At 38.1% G+C, this 24732-nt stretch overlaps 1 protein-coding gene across 1 annotated transcript; it reads right to left on the bottom strand.

Moving 5' to 3' along the window:
* Positions 1–357: 357 nt before the first annotated feature.
* On the bottom strand, positions 358–23273 carry LOC140931344 (tuftelin-interacting protein 11-like). Its single transcript, XM_073381140.1, has 26 exons — positions 22969–23273; positions 21140–21262; positions 18692–18731; positions 18377–18434; positions 17416–17547; positions 17158–17238; positions 15391–15438; positions 14300–14356; positions 14108–14207; positions 12977–13076; positions 12607–12729; positions 10971–11073; positions 10808–10852; positions 9850–10004; positions 9349–9411; positions 8802–8919; positions 7356–7434; positions 6772–6884; positions 6006–6111; positions 5154–5248; positions 5020–5072; positions 4386–4444; positions 3914–4025; positions 2747–2795; positions 2308–2376; positions 358–1830 (listed from the first exon to the last, which is right to left on the bottom strand). Exons 1-26 carry the CDS (start codon positions 23222–23224, stop codon positions 1657–1659), a joined length of 2511 nt encoding a protein of 836 aa, XP_073237241.1. The 5' UTR covers positions 23225–23273; the 3' UTR covers positions 358–1656.
* Between the last annotated feature and the right edge of the window lie 1459 nt (positions 23274–24732).

The raw sequence follows: 24732 nt of genomic DNA on the forward strand, positions 1-24732 counted from the left end.
CTGTATTAATTAATCACGACTGTAAAACTTCGTGTGGACTGATCCGGGATGATTTATTTACCAACTAGAAGTTCGGATTTGATTCTCATCATCGGCTGCATGACCTCCGAGCTTCTTGTACTTTAGCTTTTCCCCTTTGTTTCCTAGTCCTATGTGGAAAACTGATACGATCGCCTTTTCTAAATTAAATAAGCCCCCCTTCCCCTCGTCTCTATTAAGCCCTCCCTCAAATGGGCTTGAAATAAATAAGCCTCCCGCGGAAACTTAATAGAGAATTTACGGTACTTCAAAATTCACCAGGAATTAGCAGAAAGGAGCAAAATCATTCAATTTATTCAATTTTTGCTTATTTCACAAGGATTTGCGTATTCTATCTTGTTCAATGTTAAGTTCAAAGTAAGGATATGCTAACGATGACAACAAACAACACAGCGTTGCAACATCGGTGCGATATTAATTCAAATGGTTGCAACATTGTTCCAACATTGCAATGCTGTGTTGCGCAAAATATCGTCGTTGCAAGAATCCGGATATTTTTTAAACCGCATACTTTTTACACGATACCAGTGAATCCGATCACTAAAACCGCATTGTTTTGAAACCGCTTTTCGGTGCCGTTCAAGACCCCGTCCACACGAAGCCGGAGAAAGGGTATGCGGGTTTCAAAAATGTCCGGATTCGAGTGGAAATGGCCTTAGTTCTTCACAAAGTAGGGTTCCCGAATCCGGCCCCTGGAGAAAAGCATTATTATTGCGTTCGTCGTGACGGCGACCAGGCATTTGAACTCTCGCCACGCAACCACCTGGGATAAATTTCATAAAACGTTTCAAGTGTAGCTTTTTTTTTCCAGACTCTAAAACAATAGCCACACTTGTAAATTAAATTTGCAACAGTTTTATTAAATTGACCTCTGCATGCACCGGCCTGGATACATCAACCAGCAACGACAACAACGTGAACAACTGCAGTTTTTTTCTTTAAAAAAAAAACACTTTTTAGTCTTTCCTGCTTTCCTGTTTTGTCATAAAGCGATCTTTTAGCTGTTAACCTCTTGGAGCTGTATTTTTTCCTTTTTTTTGCCAAATGACTACAGCCATCCTGGTAATTGCTGAGGTTTAACTTTCACTTTTGAAGCGAGCGCAGGGGTTTTGAGCGCCGGTCCAGTTTCTTCCTTCCAGGCCAATCCCCTTCTGTAGGAGAACAAGCATCTTTTTTAAGTTTCACGCTTCTGTAGGTGTATCATTATATTTTTCTTTAGGTTCTTCCTCCTTCCTTGTCGGATACGAGTGATGCCCACGTGTCAATGGCCAACTTTCCACGAGACCAGCAACGTCCAAGAACAGACAATAACACTTCTCCTGGTTTGTTGGCAAGAGAAAATTGAATCAACAATCCTTCATCGTTGGATCTCTTGGCTCATAGACCAAGAGCTTGTAGTTTTTTGCTTTCGCTTTGGTTAATTTTCGCATTCTCCCTTATACGCACCAGCGCAATGGCACCAAGAATCTTTCGGGGAAGTTAATGTGAAAACTTCCCGCCATTTCCAGTGAATGCTTTTGACCGTGATCTCTCTCTCTGTCCCAAAATGACAAAGTGAATTCGTTTCGTAGTAAACGCGGCTACTTTTTCACTTTTTCACGTTGTAAGCGTTAAATTTCACTTCGCTATCATCATCAGATCTTGCAGAGACACTGGTTTCCAGACCCCTTGTGTGTGTACAAATACAACTCCTCTTTCGATGTACAAAGTCACTTTCCCCAAAGAATACAAAGCTTTTCCTTCAAAGCGCCTGTTAGGGATTGGCATGAATAAAAGATTGTTGTCTTCAGCCTATGAAAAACAAACGACAACGAAAAGTTAGTTTTCTTGTGGAAAGTAAGAAAAAGAAAATTTAAAAAAAAATTAAAAACAACAACAACAACAAATGGACGAGCAAAGGCCACAATCGCAGTTCACGATTTTTAAAAACGCATGCTTTGACCAATGGTTCGTCCTCCGCGTAGAAGGTCTGTCTAGGGTCCATCCAATCTTCTGTTTGTTTGTTTTTTTTTTTTTTGCAATTAATGTCGAGGTCTCTAAGCCACAGAATAATTAAGGCTGTGCTGCCGTCGGAACAACAAGATTTTTGGAATTGTCAAAATGGTTACAACGATAACAGACAAGAGTAATCTTGCTGTTTTCCATTTCAGCAAAAATATAATTTCAGTACCACCTACAAATATTACATAAGGAAATCCAAAATGCAGGCAGTTCTTTTAAAAATTGTTTACAAATTAACAACAGGATGTCTGTGTGTCGGACACTTACCAACTTCTGTATCAGGTCTTTAAAATTTGAGGGAACGTTCTGAGAGGCCACATTTCGAGCTGCCTCGGCCTGGAGGGAAAATTTAAGAACAAGAACTAGTAAAGCTCTGATGAAGGTACTTGCAATTTAACGTAACCATTTTAACTGCATACAAGTCATTAAAATCAGACACGAGGCTAGAGAGCAGTGGGGAAGGACTGAGTAAGGAACAGAAGAACCATACCAACTACAGTTGTAGTCCACTTTGTTAGAAATAACGTACAAAGTATTAAATAGAAAGAAAAAGAAATTGTCAGAAAAAGTAACACAAACTAATTATGATGAAAGACTACGCTATGATTTTATGCCCAGGTAACATGTGGGCGATCAGGAACATGTAAGGCCTGAACATGTAAGTTAAAGTTAAACTGGTAAACTGAATAAAACTCCAAGCTGGTACCTTTTGTTTTTCAGCTGCTGCGGCTATGGCCGCTGCTTCTGCTTCTCTTCTGAAATGAAAAATAATCAACAATATAGTGATATATACAGTGAGTCACAAGTCCAACAACATGCGAGTTCTACGAGGTCATTACAGGACTAACGCTTTGTTTACGAAAGAGAATAGGCGCCGCCACAGGTGCACAGTGAATTGCTTACCAAAATTCTGCGTCCAAAGAACGTAGCCATTATCACTTATTATCACTTTGTCACAGGACTATCAAAAATGAGTCAGTCAAAGTAGAAAGCTTTGTAGGTTCTGGAAACTTCTGAATTACTACATAGCGAGAATTCATAGGGATGATCTATAAAAATACTCAATACAGTCGAACCACGTTAACACGCAACACTGAGGGGGCCATGGAAAGTCTCCGTATTAACGGGGTGTCCCGGTATCAAGCGGGTTGAATTTAAGGAAAAGGGGGCTTTCTTTCACCAGGGACAAAGCAAAATGAAGTGTCTGTTTCAAGCGGGTGTCCCTAAAGCGGCGTTTGACTGTAGCTTTTTAAGCGTTTTTTTTTTAACTATTACACTTTTACACTTCATGGATGGGACATTTGCCCCCCGAGTTGACACCGGTTTTCTTCTAATCGAAATACTCATCATTCAGAAGTTATTCAAGGCGTTTTTTATTAGAATTAAGTTCAAGAAAACTGACGTTACACTTTTTCTTGGTTGCGCTCTCATGAATAAGGGAGTTAAAATAGAGAGCCGTCACCTCTCTTCACAAATTGATCCTTTCAATGTTTTGACTTAGGCTTAAATCATTATATATCATAAAGAAGAAACCCAACACATCCGGTCCAATGAACAATTCGTGAATCCTTTGTATTTTGGGATTTTTTTAGGGGTGCATCGGAGTGGTGTAAAATTAAAACCAACGCATTCACGCGCGTCATCGAAAGAAGAGATAATTCAATAAACTAATCATATCTAACAGCTATACTAACAAGGCCAAGCGCGATAAAGTGCGTTCCCACAGAAAATTCTTATCAAATTCCGTCGATCAATTATATTTTATGACAAAGAAAAAGAGCGCCAGTTTTGCAAAGCGAGGAAATGTGGATCAAAAGCAAATACAGATACACAATGTTTCGCTAATAACTAAAGTTGAAACTCATCCACTCACCTTCTCTCAGTGCTGGTAAGATAAGCAATATTCTCCTTGGCTCCTGGCTGAAGAATACCACCTGGTGACGTCACAGCCTGGTTCATGACGTCAAGCGCTCGGTTGAAGTGCACTGGAAATCAAAAGGACTAATGTTTTCAACTAAATCGCTCATGGAACGAAAAATAAAGATTATAGTCCACTCAAAACTAAGGGCGCTTTCCATTTGTCAGAACTGACTGGCCAGACAATTCCTGTCGCATTGAGAATCTTACTTTTAATCAAAACTATCAGTCCAGTCAGATCAATTAAATTTTAAGTGGTATGCACAAAGGAGATGGGCGTCCATAAAAAACACTCTTGGAAAAATCCTATTTCATTGTCAAAATGACTGGTCCGGCAATGGTCCGGCCGACCAGTTCTGACTTTTGGAAAGCACCCTAAAACTTAAGGTGTGATAATGCACACATAAGATGTTCGAACAAAGACCAACCTTTGACGCTTGGATTATTGAGTAGGTCTTCACTAAACATGCCCTTCCAGCCAGAATACCTTGAACACAAAATAAGAGAACACAAAGTTAAGACTTAGAAGCGACAATCATTGTCATTTTGTGTGCTGAGGCATGCACCAAGAAATCGTTCACCCGAAGGAGAGCATGCGCAGAGGTCGTGGGCGCGACGACGCAGACCTTATTCCCTGGATCCTTCAACAGTTTTTCGTCTTTACGTCGGATGAAAAAGAAAAACTTGAGAACGAAATTAAGGGAAAGGATTTGACAGAAATAGACTTAACTCAAACTACAAGAAAGTAAAAATTCAAGAAGTGAGCCTTGAGGTGCGTTCGATTGATCATATTCCGGAATAAGAATATGCAAAAGTTTTGTTGCAAAGCTCTTGTACCGTGATTTTTGAGCCATTTAAATGCTGTGAAAAAAATTGAGATATTTTAATTAAAGCAGATTTCTAGCTATTACAAAGCCAATCAACGTCAAAATGAGTGATTTTTTAGTTTATTTTTATTCCCGGAAAACGGTCAATCAACCAAGGCCATAGCCACGTGTCTACGATTGTCAATTCTTGATCTCAATTTCTAAGATGTAAAACTGATGGAAGAAATTCATTTACCATTGGATAACTTCATCATAATTAGGACTGACACTCAGCCAACCTCGCAGAACCTGACAAAATAAAAAAATAAGATTAGTAAGGCATTTTCTTTCACCATTGACCAACTTCAGCATCATAATCAAAAAACAAACCTGAATCCATCGCGAAAAGAAGTGTTTCTCCAACAAACTGACGAAATGTTGCTGTGTTATAATATCTTTCCACTCCATGACCCAGTGAAAAGGTTCTGCAAAACAAGCGAGCACAACACGGATCAATCTACGATTTCTCCTTGTGATATAAAAATGATATTAACCCTTTAAGCCCCAATATCCACATACAAATTCTCCAAACTGATCTCCATACATTTCCTTTAAGAATTAGTTGAGAGAATTTGATAAAAGATCAAAGCATTTTCCCTAAGGTGATCATTTTATTAATTCTCATAACTTTATCTCTTGACAGTGTATGGATATTGTTAGGAGAAAATTGTTGTTGGTCACTATTGGCACTTAAAGGGTTAAACCGGCTACACGTGCTGAGAATCATGATTACCATAGCTGGGCCACGAAATTCATCATAGTTCTAAGAGAGGAAACTGCCCCCAAACTGAGTGAAACATTAAATAACGGCTCAAAAAAATTAGAAGAAGGTATAAACGACACGGCAAATATAAAGGAGGCACTGATGGACAAACTTGAAGAAGATTGAAACGGATTGAATCTGTGGTTTTTTTTAGCCCAACAGTTTTTCAAAGTTCATTATTGTTGTTGTAACGATTGATATGATGCTTTGGAGACATTCTTTGTTTGACACAAAAGATGTGATTTTGTCATTCACAGGTAATTTATCAAGTTTTATAGAGAACAAGGACTCGTAAATGGCATTAGAAAACAAAATAAACTGGGCAACCGTGACAGAGCCGCTTTATAAGTACACCATACCGCACTGGTGAACGACAAGTGAAACTCAGCAAGGAGAATTGATATTTTGTGGTTTCATACCTAAGTGTTGTTGATGAGGATTGATGATGAACTCAGCAAGGCACTGGGACAGTTTAGGATAAATTGAGCGAAGAATGAATGCGTCCATGGTTCCTTTGGAGAAAACCTGTTCACAAAAGTGCAGTGATAAAACTATGGAAAAGAGCTTTCATGAAATAACACAGGCGAACAACTGTTTACTGAGATTTTGCATAATAGTTCGAAACTATATCCTAGCAACATACCGCGCACGCTCAACAAAGAACGTGCTTGACTCATACAGAGACCTTCGCGAGTACGCCAAAATCGCTGCCTCAACCATAGGCTTTCCCAAAGCTTGTGGGATTCACGAAACAAGCTAGCGGCGCGGGAGCGGGAGACAAAGGAGAGCGGGGTAATGGGAACACCCCGCTTTCCTTAATAATTAGGTGGTCTTAACAACCACGTTTTTAAGCGATACACGTCAACCGGAAGTGGACGGTTTGCAATCTTGGGGCGTGCTTTTGAGCAAATTTTAGGGCAAATTGTCTCTATGAGAGAAAACACACTTAGAAGTACAAATTTGGTAGCGTCACGTCATATGGAAAGCGAAAATGACTCACTTCCGGTTAACGTGCATCGCTCAAAAACGTCTTTCCTGAAACTCCCTTCCCCCCACCACCCCCCCCCCCCCCCCAAAAAAAAAAAAACAAAAGCGATCACGAGCCACTGGGGACGAGGCAGCTATAATCGAGCAAGCGAAAGAAAGGCTCCGTGACGGGATGAGACTTAAAAACGCGAAAAGTACCTTGGTCCACGGTTCTAGGATCATCTTTGCTGAGGGATCAGAGGGGTGCCAGTTAGTGAGTGCAGAGGCTAGCTTGAATCTGATTGGTTGGTACAGGGGCTCAAGATGTTCACCTAAAAATGGAGAAGAATTTTCATTACGCTCAAATAAGGGTCCAGAGAAAGACCGGTACATAGCAGAACTTAAAAACTTCAACTGTTTTATTTATCGATTGATTTCCCCCAAAAAATTACTAAACTAATGAACCGCACAAGGGAAACACTACAACAGCTTTTGTGAGTTGCTTTCGATTCCTTGATGTCCACTAAGATCGCGTTCTACTCATATATCCATACGCACGCCTATACTAGGCCCAAGTTTCATTGCATTGAAAAGTAACCTATCGCGGACACTCTTTACAACCGTGAATTATTCATTACCTGTCTGGGTAAACTATTGTTAGAAGTTTACTTTGTCCCCTGTAAAGTTCTTTCACTTGTGGTAAGTTTCAAAATTTTCCGCGCATGCGCAACGCAAAAGGACTTACTACAGCTACTTTCTTGAGGGATCACTGCACTCTACACAATTCATAATAATAACCTCACCTATTAGAGGAAGCCATGGATGAATCCAAGCATGTACTGGGACAGTGTCTGTTAATGGATCCCACAAATCTACTTCTGCCTGAACACAACACAACATAAAAAACAAACAAGGGTTTTGCAACCATGGCAGACTTTTCCCTTGCGTTCGTAATAACGCGTTGTTTAGCTAAATCCAATAATTGCTTTATTATTCAAGACATTCGAACTTTTTCCCAGCTAAAATGTCGACCTCGTTCCCAGGGTGTTCTCTCGGCCTGTCGCCGCCATATTAGAAAACCAAAAGACCCTGGAAACTAGGTTGCTAATTCTTACCGCTTTAAAAAGTTTTCGTCCTCAAAACATTTGCCTGTTCTTCGGTCGTTCCAGGATATGAAGGGATGTTTATTCCAGCAAATATTCTTCATAAATAGCAGATTTTATCCTTCGAGCTAGTGGTAATTTTGTTTATTTTCGAAGATTTTAGGGCAATAGGTCAGTTACTTCGTTAGCGTGCAAAGCAGGCGTATTTTGACGTGCAAGCGATGATTCTATTCTTAAGACTAATGCAATTCCGTCATCTTGGAAGTTGAAACTGACAGAGAGTTGGAGCGAGTACAAAAACTGATTCCAAGGGAGAGGAACAAGGGCTTAAAAAAATGGCAGCCGAGATCAACGTAACGAGCTTTCATTTCAAAAAGCCAGCTCTAAAGGCTTCTATTTCGTCTCACATAACATATGAAATCTTTCGACATTTCCCCCAGCTCCACACTACCACAACAGCTGAGCCATCACGCTGTGTCCCTTTCTCTGTTGATATCAATACAATTGACGTCCATCGCATTGATATCGTATTAAGGATATCAGAATAAACTCAACGAGGACAAAAGGTTTTATACTTGCCTCTGTGGCCCCCTAACTCCATCGCTCAGTGGGGTTTGTGGTTATAAGAAGCAATTGACCTCTCCCAGAAAATACCATAACATACCATAATGCTCTTTGTTTGTAACCCCCAACTTTTGCATAAGCATTGTTTTCACTTTCTCTAGGGGCCATTATAACTCCTAAGAGAAACTGAAGACAATGCTTATATGTTACGGTATTTTCTGGAGTGGTCAATTGAATTCTTCTTTTTACTCATTTGTTTAACGGTGCTATGCGGCACATCACTATATATGTACCCTTCACAATCTTCCAAATTAAACTTTATGCCCTTGACATATTGGGCATCAATAGACCATATTCACGTTACCCGCCATCTTTGCACGCGCTTAAGGACTGATGGGATAAAAGCAATGTCACGTGGTTTTCCAGAGGGCAAACAAGTGATAAATTTTTCCAATGCAAGAAATCGCGGTCGCGGTACGTACGGACGGTTTTCTCCAACCAAAATTTCGTGGAAGCATAGAAAACCAAATTTTCTTGCCCATGGTGCGCCGCTGCGCGCGAGAACTCCACTATATATCTGACCTGTAGTCGCGGTATAATCAGCTGATCTCTGATGTTGTCCGTGATCCACTGAGGGAAGACTGGGGTCCACACATTTAAAAGGCTAACCATTGGGTCATAATCTCGACAATTCCATGAACTAAATACAACATATAATATGCATTACAATATGAAATATGCAGACGAAAACTGCTAAATCGCGATTAATCAGGTCTAATCAGGTTAATAACCAGCGTTTAATACCATCAACTGACGTGATACAACTCACTTTGACTCTGAAAATGACTACCGCACAGGTTGTCGAAAAGTCAGTCACTGTCAACAACAGTCCTATTCAGGACTACGTTCACCCGGACGATCACGCTCAGCTTACTTATGATATGACTAAATAACCGCTAACTGTTCTCTCTGCATAATTATCCCATGTGGGAGATTTGCACAGTAGTAGCCTTAGATTTAGATACCTTTCTCTTAGTTTCATAAGCAGTGCAATGTAGATATTTATGCTGGCCTTCAACAGACAACTGAATATCAAAAGTATGGTAACTAATGTAGATACATAACATACCATATAGCAGAGCGAAGGAATGGCATCCACACTTCCCACACGAGTCGGTCATACATCTTCATCCTTAAAAACAAGAAATACAACTTCAAATTCGTCAAAATCTTCAAGAAAAGTGTCCAAATAGTACATGACCTTATGTTAATGAGATTCCCCCGCATTTTATTCAAGAGAAAAAGGTTATGACATCATCAGTGCTAATGTATTCCACTTCATCTACAGTGGAGCCTCGATACAACGAAGGGCCAAGGGAATGGCAAAATGTTTTCGCTATACCGAAGTTTCGTTATATCAAGGTTCTTTCCACATGTTTAACAATTACTGGGGTTAAGAAAATCGTTTGCTTTACCGAGGATTTCGTTATGTAGAGGTTCGTTATATCAAGGTTCCCCTGTATTAAAGTTCCACTTCAAAAAAGGGATAGAGCACAGCCTTAATTGGTCTCTATTCTTGTAGCAAAAGGTTTTTTTTGGATGCTCATAGAACAGGTTACTGAGTACATACTTCTCTTCACCATGACTCAGTCCTTGTGCTAGCGTCAGGGTGAAAGCGGAGTTTTCTGCTTCTTTCTTTTCCAGTATTTCTCGCCATCGTATCATGACTTCAAAACCATGAGATGGATCAGCAAGAGGTTGCCACCCTTCGAAGTGTTTCCTCAGCTGCAGGTCAAATCAAACCAAGTCAGTCAGTCAACCAGTTAATTACCTAAATGGGGCTTAAAGTTATTAGTCATCCCGATTTAATGATAACAATGAATTCAGGAATACAAGATTTCAGCTGTACGCATGAACGTGTGTGCGTATATGGACGCTACTCTCCTGATAAATAAATAAACACAGCTTGGTGGACTGCAATCACTCCTTGTGTGGAATATCAAATAGATTGTTATCGATCCCTCAGGCAGGAACTGATGTGCTTTGACTTGACTAAATGGAAAGGGTACTGCTCAATGACTTAACATCAAAACAAACCAATGGTACCATGTGAAACCATTAAAGTAAAAAAGCACCTGTCCATGTATTTAGCACCAAAGTACTATTTTTCACGTAAGCCAGGTGAAAGTCTTGCCTTAATTTCTCCGTTTTATCAAGATCCCTGAATATTGATCCCATCCCAGTAATCTAACCCGCGACCTCTCTCTCAGCAGTCAAGCGCTCTAACAACTCAGCAAATCCTACCGCGGTTAAATGTCTTCACACTACAGGCTGAGAGCATGAAATGGTTGATCAGTGAATCTACTATTATAAGTAATTCTTCTACTACCATCATCTAGCAAAATCTTCAGTTGTATTGGCTGACATTCATGTATTAGGTCATGAAAGTGACAAGTAGTGTGACAAATTTTGTTTCTAGCCAAAAAATACTTGATGTGAATAACCAGAAAGTAGCTCCTTATTTGCGATACTAGTAGGAATCTCCAGTTCATCTGATGTTACATAAGAGGTGCAGATTTGCGTCTTACCAAAGAGAAAACAAGCGGTTCAGCAAGGGATGCCAAGTCGTACATCTGTTAAAATAAAACATAATACGTTATGCTGAACAAAAAAGCAAGGCTAATCCGGAGCATTGTGTTAGGCTATCAGAATGATAATGTTTGGTATACCAAAGCAAAAAGATAGTATTACCTTAAATTCCTCATAATAATCTTCTTGCAAAGTATTAAAAATTTCTTCACACTTGTCAAGTGTGAGAGTATCATCATCTGGTGACAATGACTGTTGTCGACACCTGTCAGATAGTCAGATAACAAAGGTTACAAAGTACAAAGGGTTAATTAAACATCTAAATACTCTAAATCTCCCATTTATTGATGAGCTTGGAAACTGGTGCCTATCAATGTGATAAAGCCTTAGTTACCAGCTATAAGGGGCCTTCGAAGCCGATGACCATGCCACCCAATCCCCCCCTCCCTCTTCCTTCAATCAACAAGCACCATCACACCAGCATGATTATAACTTCCAACACATGCACAACGTAATAATAAATTTATTATGGATTTTAATAGGCACCAGGGCTACATTGTACATGAAGGATTCACAAAGATCTGTAATGCACACATTGATCATTGATCTTCCAAAATCAGCACTGTGTGAGGGAAGGGCTGAAGTAAGAAACTAAGGTTCTGTCCACACAATCCAAATATTTTTGAAAATGGAGGTTTTCTTCTCTGTTTTCAAAACAATACACGTCCACATGTAACGTATTTGCATTAGAGAGGTTAAGCATCACGTTTACGTCAAACGGCAAACGCGAATTTGTACCACGTGACCAAGTTGAACTTCCCCTTTACTTGTCGCTTACTGATCATTATTTCTACACCTAAATCAATTAGTTTCACGCAATTTTTTATCCATGCGAATTGTTTTGAGCTGTTTTTATCTGCTCATTTTCTATTTTGAGAAATTCTGAACTTGAATCTGACGTTTGCCGTATAAGTGAAGCTTAAGACAGAATCCACCAGGACACTGAGTAATTTTGATTTTCAGTGGACAAAACTCTTGTAACAGAATAATTTAAAACATATTGCATTCTTTCTTACATTTTTTAAGAGCTAAATATGTAATAAATCACCTGTAGTAAAACCAAAAAACATTTCTTATGGGAGCCCTAGAAAATGAATGTCAAATTTCACAAAATTACGTCTTACACGTGAAATTCTTAGATTTTTACCTGTATAATCATAATTCTTGTGAAATTTGACATTTATTTTCTCGGATCTTCACGAAAAATTTTCTTTTGGTGTTACTACAGATGATTTATTACATCTTAAGCCCTTAAAAAAATGTAAAAAAGAAAGCAATTTTCTTTAAATCATTCTGGTACAAGATTTTTGTCCACTGAAAATTAAAATTACTCAATTTCCTGATGGATTCCGTCTTAAACTCTTTCTTGTTTTGGCCTGTACATATGAAAACACTTGGAACAGAGCAAAAGAGCATGCGTAATGCCAGTAGTAATGATGTACGACATCATCGTATTCAAAACCTCTGTTTTCATCCTTTCACACGTAAACGAGAAGCTGGCATTTTCAAAAATCTCCACTATGGGGACCGTTCTCGAAAAACCCGCAATTTTGGTGCCTGTTTCTGTGTGAATGGAAGGCTGAAATGTAGAAAAAAATCTCTGTTTCCAAAACATATATCAGGATATGTGTGGACAGGGCCTAACAGATGATCAAAAGTAGATGACACCCAAGGGAGCACAAAACGAGGAGAAGAAAAGACATGAAACTATAGGGCTTAACAAATAAGTCTGCTTTACCTATCTATCATATTGATAACATCCATTAATCTTTTGATGTCCTTTTCTTCCCGCTCCAACACTGCTGTAAGCTTCTCCTCCTCATGTTTAAGATTCACGACAAGATCTCGCTCATACTTTAGTCTGTAAAACAATCAGGAACTCATCTTGACTGTCCACAGTCATCTATTTTAATTTTCTCATGATCTTCAAGATCATGTGCTTTGCGTTTAAGGTGGCTATCTTGGTTTCAAATGTACAGATGCTCAATCCCGACGATCTTATGGAAAAATGGGGGATTGTGAATGGTCTAGATGTCATCCCACTGATATATGGATAATGTACATACATTACATGGCTATGGAACAATACTAACTGAACAATAACTTACTGTCTGTCTGCTTGAATAATGTCAGTCTCTGCCATATCAATCAGCAGGTTCAAGTTGTAGGTTAGTTCAGGCATGGAAAATGCTGCCTCTGTATCTCGAACTAAAACCAATAATAGCCATATCATTACCAGAATGCAAAAGAGATAATAATTTATTGAGAGACACCAGGGGATTTTTTCACCCACCTTTCAGTTACAATTGAAAAGAAAGAAATGGAAAAATCAGATACTTGTATTTTTAATGCATTAACCTATTCACAACGGAACCTCTTGTGCGAATCCAGGCTCATTTTTTCTACTACTTGTGACCTCATTAGTTTAAATGGTCAATGACAGCCTTGACTTTTAACTTGTGCAGGGGAAAAGATCTTTTTAACCAAACATACAAACGAACACCACTCAATCAAACGGGCCAGAGAAAAATACTTAAAAAAGCCACCTTACCTCAACTACAAAATTCCAATGTAATCAACGCGCTGTGTTCTAGCAGCGCCCGGTAGGCCCTGGGACCTAACTTTTGCTCAAAGGTGACTAGAAAACTAATCTTTTTTTTTTCTTTTTTTTTATAGAAATCATATGTTGGGCACCCTGGATTTCGCAGGTTCATTGCACTGGGCTACATACAATACAATGTATTTCTTAGAGCACAGCCTTAGAAATTCTGCCTCCTGCACATGCTCAAACGTCCGAAGCTACAATTCAGCATCATGAATATGAGGCAGTGTAGTGCTCAACTACATGTAGTAAACGTTTTGGGGCTGTTTTGGTTCTTTTTGGCTTGAGACTGACCACAAAACAGCTTAACAAGCTTTCATCAGCATTATTCAGCAAAAAAGAGCAAAACTTAGTCAAACAGGCCAGAGAAAAATTGCCAAAAACTCATCTTAGGTCAACCACAAAATTCCGTTGAAACTGCAAATACCCAAACTTCAGAAGATGCAATTTAGCATCAGAGACAAGATGCAGTGTAGTGCTCAACCTGTACACGTTTGGACTGTTTTGGTTCTTTTCGGCCAGATACTGCCCAGAAAACAGCTCAACAAGCCTCAAACACAGTTTTTATGGCAATAATTTCCAGGGCGAATAAGTTAATAATTATTTATTGTATTAAGTTTTATGAATCATCATTCACCTAATGTGGTCGGAGGAACTTCTCCAGGCTTGGCATGCTGTTGAGCGAGGGAACCATAACCAGTTAGGATTTTAGTCTCAGGTCCTGTCATGTCCACCACCTAAAAAAAGCATCACAGAAAACATGCTTGAGTCTTACAAAAAAAATAATGCAATAGTAAAATTGCCTCAAAATCAGTAAAAACAATATTACCTTGATCTTGCTGTGTTTTAGAGATATGGATGGTCCTTTTTTGCTTCCTCCCGAAGCCTGAGAGCAAATAAACAAACTTTAAGTTATTAAAGGCCACACAAAAAACACTGTCTTAAAAGAACATTAATATTAAGTAAAAGAGGACATAAAAATTAATAATACATGTATTTCAATAGTCTAATCAATTTTGCATCAATTTGCCCTAAATTCACAAACACATAAAGTTTTTATTTTTGTATATATTAATTACTGTATATTGAAAAGTTTTCATTCATGCTTCTTGGCTATTTTGGAGAAATAAAATTGTTTGTTACGACATTTTTTAACACGTGTCATGCCATGAGTGGAGGGTTTATTATCGTATGTCACATGTCAATAATTAATTTGCACTTTACGTGTTATAGTAATAGATGTTACAGGTCAAAATTAAATCCAGATTAAAATTTTTTAACCTACATTGATCCACAGTTTCTTTCGTCTCCTAACCCTCGCCTGCAAACAAGCTCTCCATTGGGGGGATATCATTAAACATAGATGCCCGAGAGGCATGCGAGACGAGACACGAAAGCATTCTCACACGGCTCGCTTCGCTCACCCAAATGAGAGAGCTTGCTGACAGGCAACCTAGCCCTAATTCATGAATATTAGGGCTAGCAAATAGAGGATCAACTTAGGTTAAAAAACTTAACCTGAATTTAATTTTGACCTGTGACATAGACACATTTGTGGGGCACCGTATTATTGTGGGCAAAATAGTAGTTTTAATAGTAGTTTTCCTCCTAAGTTTAGATTCTAATCAAAGTGAATGGTTCAAGTGCAAGAGTACCAAGATAACGAAGAGTGAATTACAAAGAACTTCAATTAGCAAACAAGACCAAGATACAAAGGAGTTGAATTTTGACTCCAAAAGAGATATCCTGTATGATTCAGAATAAGATTTTTTGGCTATTTTTCTTGACAGCAAAAAAAAAAAACTCACGTTATTTAAGGGGGTAATGTATTTACAATACGCACATCATTTTCTTCAATTTTTAAAGTGAGTTGGAATCATTAAATAGAATCCAGAACTTAATATACCCTGAAAACTGTACCTTGACTTCATCTGCAGTCTTGTAAACATATTTTGGCTTTGAGTAGCCCTGAAAATCAAAAATGAAGAACCATTGAGACATGAATTAGCTACAAAGAATGTCACCTTCTTTATTTATTATAATAAGTAAATATGACTAAGTATGGTCTTTATTCATTTTGATAGCATGCTAGCAACTTATGGAACTCATTAACAGATAACATATGTGTCTGCTTCTCTTTCCTCTTTTTAAAACTGCGCTAAAAACTGTTCAACTGGATAATGAATGCTGTTCTTTTTGTGAGCAATTTTAATTTCTTGGAATTATTTCTACATACGTGCATGTTTTTAATTATTATTTTACTCACAATATTCAGTTTTTTTCTCATTTGATTTTTATGTCTTTATTTATTTATACGTGTACATATAATTTATGTATTTACGTATTCTAATGATTTTGATGAATAACTTTGGAGATATTAGCAATTTTCCCATCAACTAATTTGAAGTTAAATTAAGTCTTCGATTGATTAATTGAAGCTAATCTTTTAACTGCAAGCAGCATCTCACTAATCGTCAAAGTAAGGGGGTTGGTACAAGTGCAAAGGGTGAGTAGTGAAGCTGTGAGATGCCTGAAGCACCAGAAGATGCTGCTTCCCAAAGCCAAAGCCAATGAATCATCTTTTGCCCTCACAAATTAACACACAAATATGACTGGCTGACGTTTTGAGTGCTAAAAACAAACTGTCAACAATTATAGGCCACTAATTTTTTACAAGCTTGTCTTAAGGCTGATTTTCACTAGTGACAGAGTCAGAGTTGGAGTCATAAGCGCAGCTGTAAGAGAGCTTATGACCTGGTGAAAATCAAAAATTGGAGTAAGCATGACAGAACTGGACAGAGTCAGAAGAATCAGAACATTTCCATTTCTTCTGACCCCATCACTTATGTTCCGCTTATGATCTAGTGAAAACCAGATTGTCAGAGTCGGAAGCAGAAGCGGAAGGATAAACCAATCACAATGCATGTTCCCACACTTTTTGATTTGTTTAGTTCTTCCGCTCATGCTTCCGACTCCAACAATCTGGGTTTCATTAGATCATAACTGGAACGTAAGCGATGAGCCGTAAGCAGAATCAGAACACTGTTTCCACTGGATCACAAGCTCTACGCTTCTGATTACTACTCCAACACTGACTTTGTCACTAGTGAAAACAACCCTTTACTTCCAGAGCAAAACTTTTTAAGTCAGGACATGACCTTTCCAGTGCCCATAGATAATGTTAGTTTGCACATTAGGTGTTTTGTCTGTGTTAAAAGATATACAAGCTTCTTGCAGCAAAACTGAGTTCTTGAATTAGATATTGAGTCAACATTTCTGGTCTCTGGCTTGCTTCACTAATTTGATTGAAAATTAAATGTAACTTAACTGCCTGTAACAATCACAAAATTACATCAATATCTAGAGATTTCAAAAATTAGAAATCATCGCTCTGTGGCTGGTCTTATTGGCATACTTGCATTTTATATATTAACTATTGTTACTAGCACAAATTCACCAGATTCTTTTTAAACATGTCTGCTGCAGTTGTCCTGACTGGGTAAAATGAAAGGAAGTCAAGAGGTGATTTCTTTGTCACAGTTTATTCGATTTCAATTTTACACTGAAAAACCACTTGAACATGAAAGATCATTCACTCTGGAGAAATGTGAAAACCTTAAATAATTGATTGATATTGCCAATATTAATAAGACAAAATTAACCATGAAGACATCAAGGCAGTATTACCTCGTCTGTCTTTTTCCACTGCTGAAGTTGTTCCCTGAATTTCTCCTCTTCCTCCTCTTCTTCATCATAATGAGGCCGCAACTGAGTGAAAATGAAAGAATATAAAAACAGTTATTATTGTAAACAAAAAAAAATTTAGTTTCTATGAAACTATTATGATAAAGCAAGATGAATACCAGAGCTGTCATGACAGGACTGGAAAACAGGCCAAAAAATAACAATTACAGTAATAATATTATGCACACAAGCCCTCCTTACCTCTTGAGCTTTCTTGGTTCTTTCTGGACCATAACTTCCCAAAGCTCCGCGCCCTTCACGCTTGAAAGCCTCTACTGGTAGCACAATACCCTGGCCTTCCTTTCCTAAACCTTTTCCTGGCTCATAACCCATCTACAAAAAAAAATGAGACTGAGTGTAAACACTTGTAGTTTCTAAGGTAAGACTACACAGTCAAGTGTCTCTTGATGGATACCTTTACAGTACTGGTGTATTATAAGAAAACGACCATAAAGAGAAACCAGGGCAAGCTTCCTTTCTTTTAACAGTTGGCTGAATGAAAAAGGAACTAGACAGGTGAGATCAGCCCACACGTACATGTGTAATCTATGCCCTCCCAGTACAACAATTGCCTAAGTCAATCACACTGGGGTGAATGACTGCTACGTCTCTTTCCAAACAAAGAAATGGGTTCTTTTCTGTCTTCTTCTTGATATATGTACAAATTACATCGCATATGAGGATGGGGGAAACAAGGTCGATGGTTTTAAACTGCCAATAGTGAAACCAACCATCCAATAGTGAAACTAACTCACTTCAGACAAGGTCTCAATCACAACAGCATTTTATTGACAGTTTGAACTTAGCCATGCCAAGGTGAGCTCACGACCTCTGGCACAAAAGATTGGCTGCTCTTTCAACTGAGGCGGATACCTTTCTAAGACACTAAGACTTTGTTCCACCCATTTTTCATCATTTTTTGACTCTCTATAAGATAGATGCCCTTCAAAGACAGATACGTGTTGTTGGTCGCAACAGTGCCTCTGTTATCATCAGACACCATCACTAACCTTCTTGTCTAATGAACATCATTCACAAATTCAGCTTCTTGTTGAACACTTAATATTCATTATGCCAGTAATCTGTTCATGCACCTTGTGGTCAAAATCAAACTTGGTGTTACTCAAAAAATGTCCTATAAGTGGCAAGAAGTACCCTGTACCTTTTGAAGCAGTCTCATACCAATTCCTTTGGTGTGTTTTTCCCAAGAACCTATGTCCCTGTAATAACAACAAAAACAAATAAAATGTAAGAAAGTAGACAAACTGATTAAGAGAATATTTTCGAAGAAAATTAAAAAGACCAAACAGAATCATTATACAAAACCCTTCAATATGAATTATCAGGGGTAGGAGACCAATAAAATTGCGAATCAACCATGGTTAAAAAATTTAACCTGAATTTAATTTTGACCTGTAACATATACACAATATTTGTAACTTAAAAGGATTTTTCTGCATTATAAGAGACAACTTACTTTCCAGCTTTGCGCACTTTGTTAGCAAATACCTGTGACCCTAAAATGTAAACAATCAATAGAATTAATATTCTTTTAACCTACGACAAGAACAGCGTACACAATGTTTCTAACTAGTTAACATTCATAATTTGGTGATCCATGATGACAGCACACACACATACGATCATAACTCACATTTACAGGACTTATATGTACTGGTGATATGATAACAATGGATATAGCCAAGAGGCTGATATAGATCAGTAAACAGAACAAGCGTACAAAAACCACCCCACATTATGCCTGAGCACTGATTCCCTGAAATCAGAACTGCCTGCTGGGATAGTGGGCAGTGATTATAAAAGACTAATAAAATATAATAAAAAACAACACTATCAAGACTCAATTCCACTAGTGAAAGAGCTACATATACAGAGGGAGTCATAAACAGAGTCTTAAAAGTGCTAGTGACCACCTAGTAAAATAATTAGAGCCATAAGTGCGATGGAATCAGAGTCAGAAGACTCAAGAGCATTTCCATATTATTCTGACTCCACTTATGATTCTATCACTTATGATCTAGTGAAAACCAGATTGATAGAGTCAGAAGCAGTATAGGAAGAATAAACCAATAATTTAGAGAGCTCGTTCCCACACTCTGTGATTGGTTGATTGCATCTGCTTATGTTTGCGACTCCAGCAACCTAGTTTTCACAAGATCATAAGCGAGTTTGATAAGCAGAAATTGGAAAGTTGTTTTCACTAGATCATAACACTCTACTCTTCTGCTTATAACTTCACTCTGTCACTAGTGAAAACCAGGTTTCATTAATTCCTAAAATAAAAACAACAGAATCTTAGGCTTTCCATGAGAGAGCTTTCGAGATCAATTCAAGGCTATGCTCTGAGAAAAAATTGATGGGAGCCCAGTGCTCTACACCTCTAAATCCAGGGCCAGGTTGTTTAATGCTGGGTAAAGATAACCCAGGGTTACCGTTAAATTTAAATTAAGATATGAAAGCTTAAAAAACAAATTCAGTTTAATTCTCTTAGTCTACAATTAGTCTACAGAGGGTATTCCACATAAAATAGAGAAAATTATTCGAAAAATACTTTTAAAATAAAAGAAAAAGAAATCCAGATTAAAACTTAACACTTGGTTAGTGCTATTTGGCCTTCTAACAACTGGTGCCCCATGTTTGATTTTTATTTTTAAAAAAAATGAACTTAAGATTTCCTAGCCACACAAGAACAAAAATGATGCACCTGGGGCCACTGAGAGCTACTAAAGCACAACCCTGAAGTGTCATTGACTTTTATCCAACCTGACCACAGTGAATGAATACAATGTAGTTACTGTAAGAAAGATGCCAGTCTACACCCTATGTAAGATCCAAGTGTAACATTTTTTCTATTATTCGTTCTTGCGTAATTTGTTTTTCCTTTGCGTACGCAAATTAGTTTATACTTCTTTTCGTCCTTTTGTTTAGTCTTTCTTTTTGCGTTAATTTAGGTGTTTATTCCTTTTCTGTCAGTTTTCGCGCCCTCGTTAGCGTTTCTTTGCTGCTTCATCTTCATTAGCGCCTTTCTAAGTTTCTATAGTTTTATTTTCCGCATGTTCTAGCGTATTTTTCATATCGTAGTTTTGCAGTACAGTTTGTGCAGCTCATTTTGGTCCGCGCTTAGCGCAGTTCTGTTTAGTTTCTTGCAAGTCTCTTCGCGTTATTCGCAGTCCGCTTTACAGCAGTTTTCTCTGGCCGAAACAATGTAAGTGTACTTCACAGTCCTCGTTTTGCAGTTTTGTTATTTCCTTACTCTAATTTACCTTAGTCGCAACTTGTAACTTTTTTGCTTTTTTATCGTTTTAGTTTCAACCCACGCTGTTTGTATGCACACTCTTAGTACCAAGCACGTCGGCTACAATAAATCTTAATTCGAATTTGGTTTGTGGTGTTGTTATTAAAGGCCAAGAGACTTACACGCTTATTGCAGTTTCACCCTATTTCAACCCTAACACTGTGCCCATGTAAATCATTGGAACTACCTTAATAAATTGTTTATTGTTGTTAAAAGTTTCAATAATACCATTCCAACTGTAGAGTATTAGATAACAAGTTAACTAGTACAACTGACCACTTTCAAGAACAACACTCCCATTTCTGCATACTATATGTATCATTCATCAAACTGCTTGAGTGTAGCAAAGTATACTGGCATGCACAAATCTCAATACAACAGTACTAAATGAATTACTAACAACAGTGGGTCCTCGATAACTCGAACTCGAATAACTCAAAATCCCACTAACTCAAACTAAATTTCTTTTCCCTTGATCAAATTTCAGTGAAATTTACCCCGATAACTCAAATTCCCTGCTAACTCGAACTATTTTTCACTTCCCTTCAGAGTTTGAGTTAACGTTGTTCTACTGTATTACAAAATTAAATCTAATCATTGTAAACTAACCCAGTGAGCTGACATCTTTCTTGACGCCTGTGCTTTTAAACAGCTTTTTGTCTTTCACAACAGGAGAACTTCTCCCTGATCCAGGACCTCTCTCACTTGCACTGCTGCCAACACTTGCTGTATCTGACAAAAAAATTCAAACAATGTTGTTATTGTGAGAAAGAGGTAATACCCAGGGTGCAAAGAAAGTCATTTTTATAGCTTGCCATTTGGGCAAGCTGAAGCTAACATTTACTAGCCCAAATATCATTTCAGCTAGCCCCAAAAACGTTTTGATGAGCAGATTGATTTCACAGTTCATCTGTAATTTGAATTCCCCAAAAAAATTCACTTGCCCATCGGGCAAGTTAATAACAGAATTCACTAGCCCAATAGCAAAATCCACTAGCCCCAGGCTATCGGACACTTCTTTCTTTGCACACTGTAATACCTCTCCATTTATTACATTATCAATACAACGATTGACAATAGTGGTCAGTGGCCAGGCAATATTGTATCTGACCCAATGGTTATAAATTAATCACCTAAGTATATATGGCTGCACTTTTTCTGTAGCCCCTATGTATGATTACTTGGGGAAGCCTGTACTCCTCTCTGTTTTACTGCACTTTTACTGCAAATAAATTTTCGTTTATCAGCATTGTAATATCTCGCCCGAAGTTACGTCACCCAAAACCAGAGTTACCTGTATGTTGGCCAAAATTTTAGTTAAGTCGCCCAAAATGGTAATGTGGCCCAAAATTTTAATAATGAAGAGAGTATGTAATATATAAAGTTCTGTAAGCGAAAATGAGATGAAACAAGCAGGATAATGGACTAACATACAATACCCCTCAAAAGTAAGTTGACAGTCACTCATGTCTTGATTCTCGAGACTCGGTTCTTGAATCTCAAAACTTTCAAGAATCAAGTCTCGAGGCTTGAGAATTGATTCTCGAGTTTCGAGAATCAAGAGTCAAGTTGAGAAATATAATGAGCTTGTCACTTGACTGATCTCACAAGAAACAAATTCATCAAACAGACCGCACTCTGGTACGGAGGATCACAAAGTACCAGCTGCGGACTGCGGCAAATGGCTTTTGCAAGCCCAACTTTCTTTTTTGATGAAACAAAATTTGTGCTTTCGAAACATATCAACCCATTTAAAAGGTGAGTTTGAACAGCAAACAAAATTCCCAGCTTATTCTGCGCTTTTTTTTTTAAAAAAAAAAATTTTAGCCATCAGCCCCCAACTAAAAATTACCATTGATAAAAAGTAAACAAACAAACACAAATGTCTTGTAATTCTTCTGCTGCAGCGCAGTTCAAGTTTCTCCTCTAAAAATGACCTTGAACCTTCAGTAATCAAAAAATGTTGCAAATTGCGTGTCAAGTTAAAGCAAGAAATTACAAAACCTAAATCATAAATTTGATAGTGATATTTACTGCTACAGCTTTAAAGTGATATGTGACTTCCAACACCCAAAATTGCCACAGAAAGTTATTAGACTAGGAAATTTGGGACATCTAAGGACTTTTTACCCATTTTTCACTACTTTTTCCAGCTCAAACTTTAGAATCTCACATTTTTTGCCTTTTGGAGGTTGGCAAGTCTGTTAAGTTGTTATTGTTGTATCAGTCTTGGTTGGTAAAGATAATGGTAAGATTCCATATAACCCCATACAGTTACATCAATAACATGACTGTATTCATGTTTCAAAACTATTTGTGAAATTGATGCATGCATAATAAATGTATAGGGTTATACAGAAATCTTAACAAGATAATTAACAGTATTTTTAAGAGGTTACTATAAGTATACAATAAAAATACGCTAACTAAATTCGTACCATCATCTTCCAAGTTCTTATCTTTTCCTTTCTGAACAATCCCACCACTCACAAAATTCAGTGGCCTGGTGTAATCTTTCTTTCTTTTCTTCGAGTATCCACGAGGTCCTTCGTCATCATCTGAGTCTCTCTCAGCCCACATTCCATAAATCGCTTCTTCTTTTGTCATTCTATGTCTTCTAAATCCCAAACCGAGACCCTCCATTAGGTCGCGGTCGGTGATCTCGAAATCTTCGACCTCCACGTCCTCATCCATTTTCAAACTTAAATCGATCAAACTGCTGTGTTGTAAAACCGCTAGAATTACTCAGTAGTGATGAAGGGAGCTCCAAAATTCTATAACAAAGGTATAAATGGTTTTAACAATTCCAGACGATCAAAAGGAGAAAGATGTGAACGTTCGTCCGCCATGTTGTGCGCAATGGAAGCCCACGCTTAGTGTCTTTTGTTAGTCCGCTGTACTTTATTGCGCCTCACTCTCCAAAGCTGGTCTGTAAACCTGAAGAAGGCTGGTATGGCCAGCCGAAATATTGTTATAAAAAACAATACACGGTGTTTTGAATCAGCTTTGTTTATATTTTGGCTGATTTGATCTCTTTTCTAGAGATCCAACGTATACAACTAAATTTAATCCTTCAGTAGTTCATGTATGACCCCATGAAATGTCCTGAGACACCAGTGCCATGTCGTTCCTCTAGGCACTGAAGTAAGTGACCCCCACCCCAAAGCTCCAAAGGGAGGCATTGGTCTCGTTAGATCTAGTTACAAAAAAGGTTTTCATAACTACAACAAAATAATTATATAAAATATAATCGGAAACAAAAAAATTATACGGCATATACCATTTACTCCCTTTCGATAATAATTATACCATAATTTAATTAACTAATCAATTCGATTTTTTACTCAGGATCTGTTTTCGTTTTTTAAACATTAGATGGGCATATTTGGCTTTAGTATATACACACTCAGTAATCTTGGTAATTTAAGCAATCTGCTTGGTTAGCTATCTTAGACTATGACGTTTTAGTAAAGTCCAACTAGTGGACACTTTGGGGCGGCACATACCTATATGGGTTATATAAGGGAGTACCCCCCCCCCGAATATGCTAGAAACAAATATTGGCCAGCTGGGGGGGGAAGGGGTATTAATTTTTGTTGTTACATGATCGAGTCGATTAGTGTGTCTTATCTTGTCTTGGCTTGATAATTATTAAAATTATCATTAATTTCTTTGAGATTTAATGAAAGACTGTTGGCTTGGACACTGGCCCCAGATGTTCAAAAGTCAACATCGGATAACGCTATCCATCGGATATATCACTATCCAGTGGATAAGTCCTGGGAAACCAATTGCGTTATAGCTAGGTATTGTTTCTAATCAAATGTTAAAAAAGCGGAAAAGACAGGGAAGATACTTTAGGGATGACTTGGCGTTCGGAGCGTTGTTACTTTCGAGGAGTCGCTACTTCTGGGATTTGCTGAGGACTGTGAAATTTTATCGCTACTTTCGGGGCTCATTCCTTTGGGTACTTCACGGTGCACTGTGGTACCATTAGTGTACTTTATCATGCAGGTATTGTGAATGTGGGTAGCTTCTGTTTTTGCGACCTTGTGATCCTGTGGTTTGAATCGTAACATAAATAACGGTAAGTGGCTGGCTACAGAACCGGTGGTAACTGTTGCTGCTAATTGTTTTCGAAACCCTTTCATGGATGTGCGAGTATCAGTTTTGCAACCCTTCCCCCTATCAGTAACGCGGGA

The sequence above is a fragment of the Porites lutea genome, chromosome 3 (genome assembly GCF_958299795.1).
Source record: "Porites lutea chromosome 3, jaPorLute2.1, whole genome shotgun sequence".
Lineage (NCBI taxonomy): Eukaryota > Metazoa > Cnidaria > Anthozoa > Scleractinia > Poritidae > Porites > Porites lutea.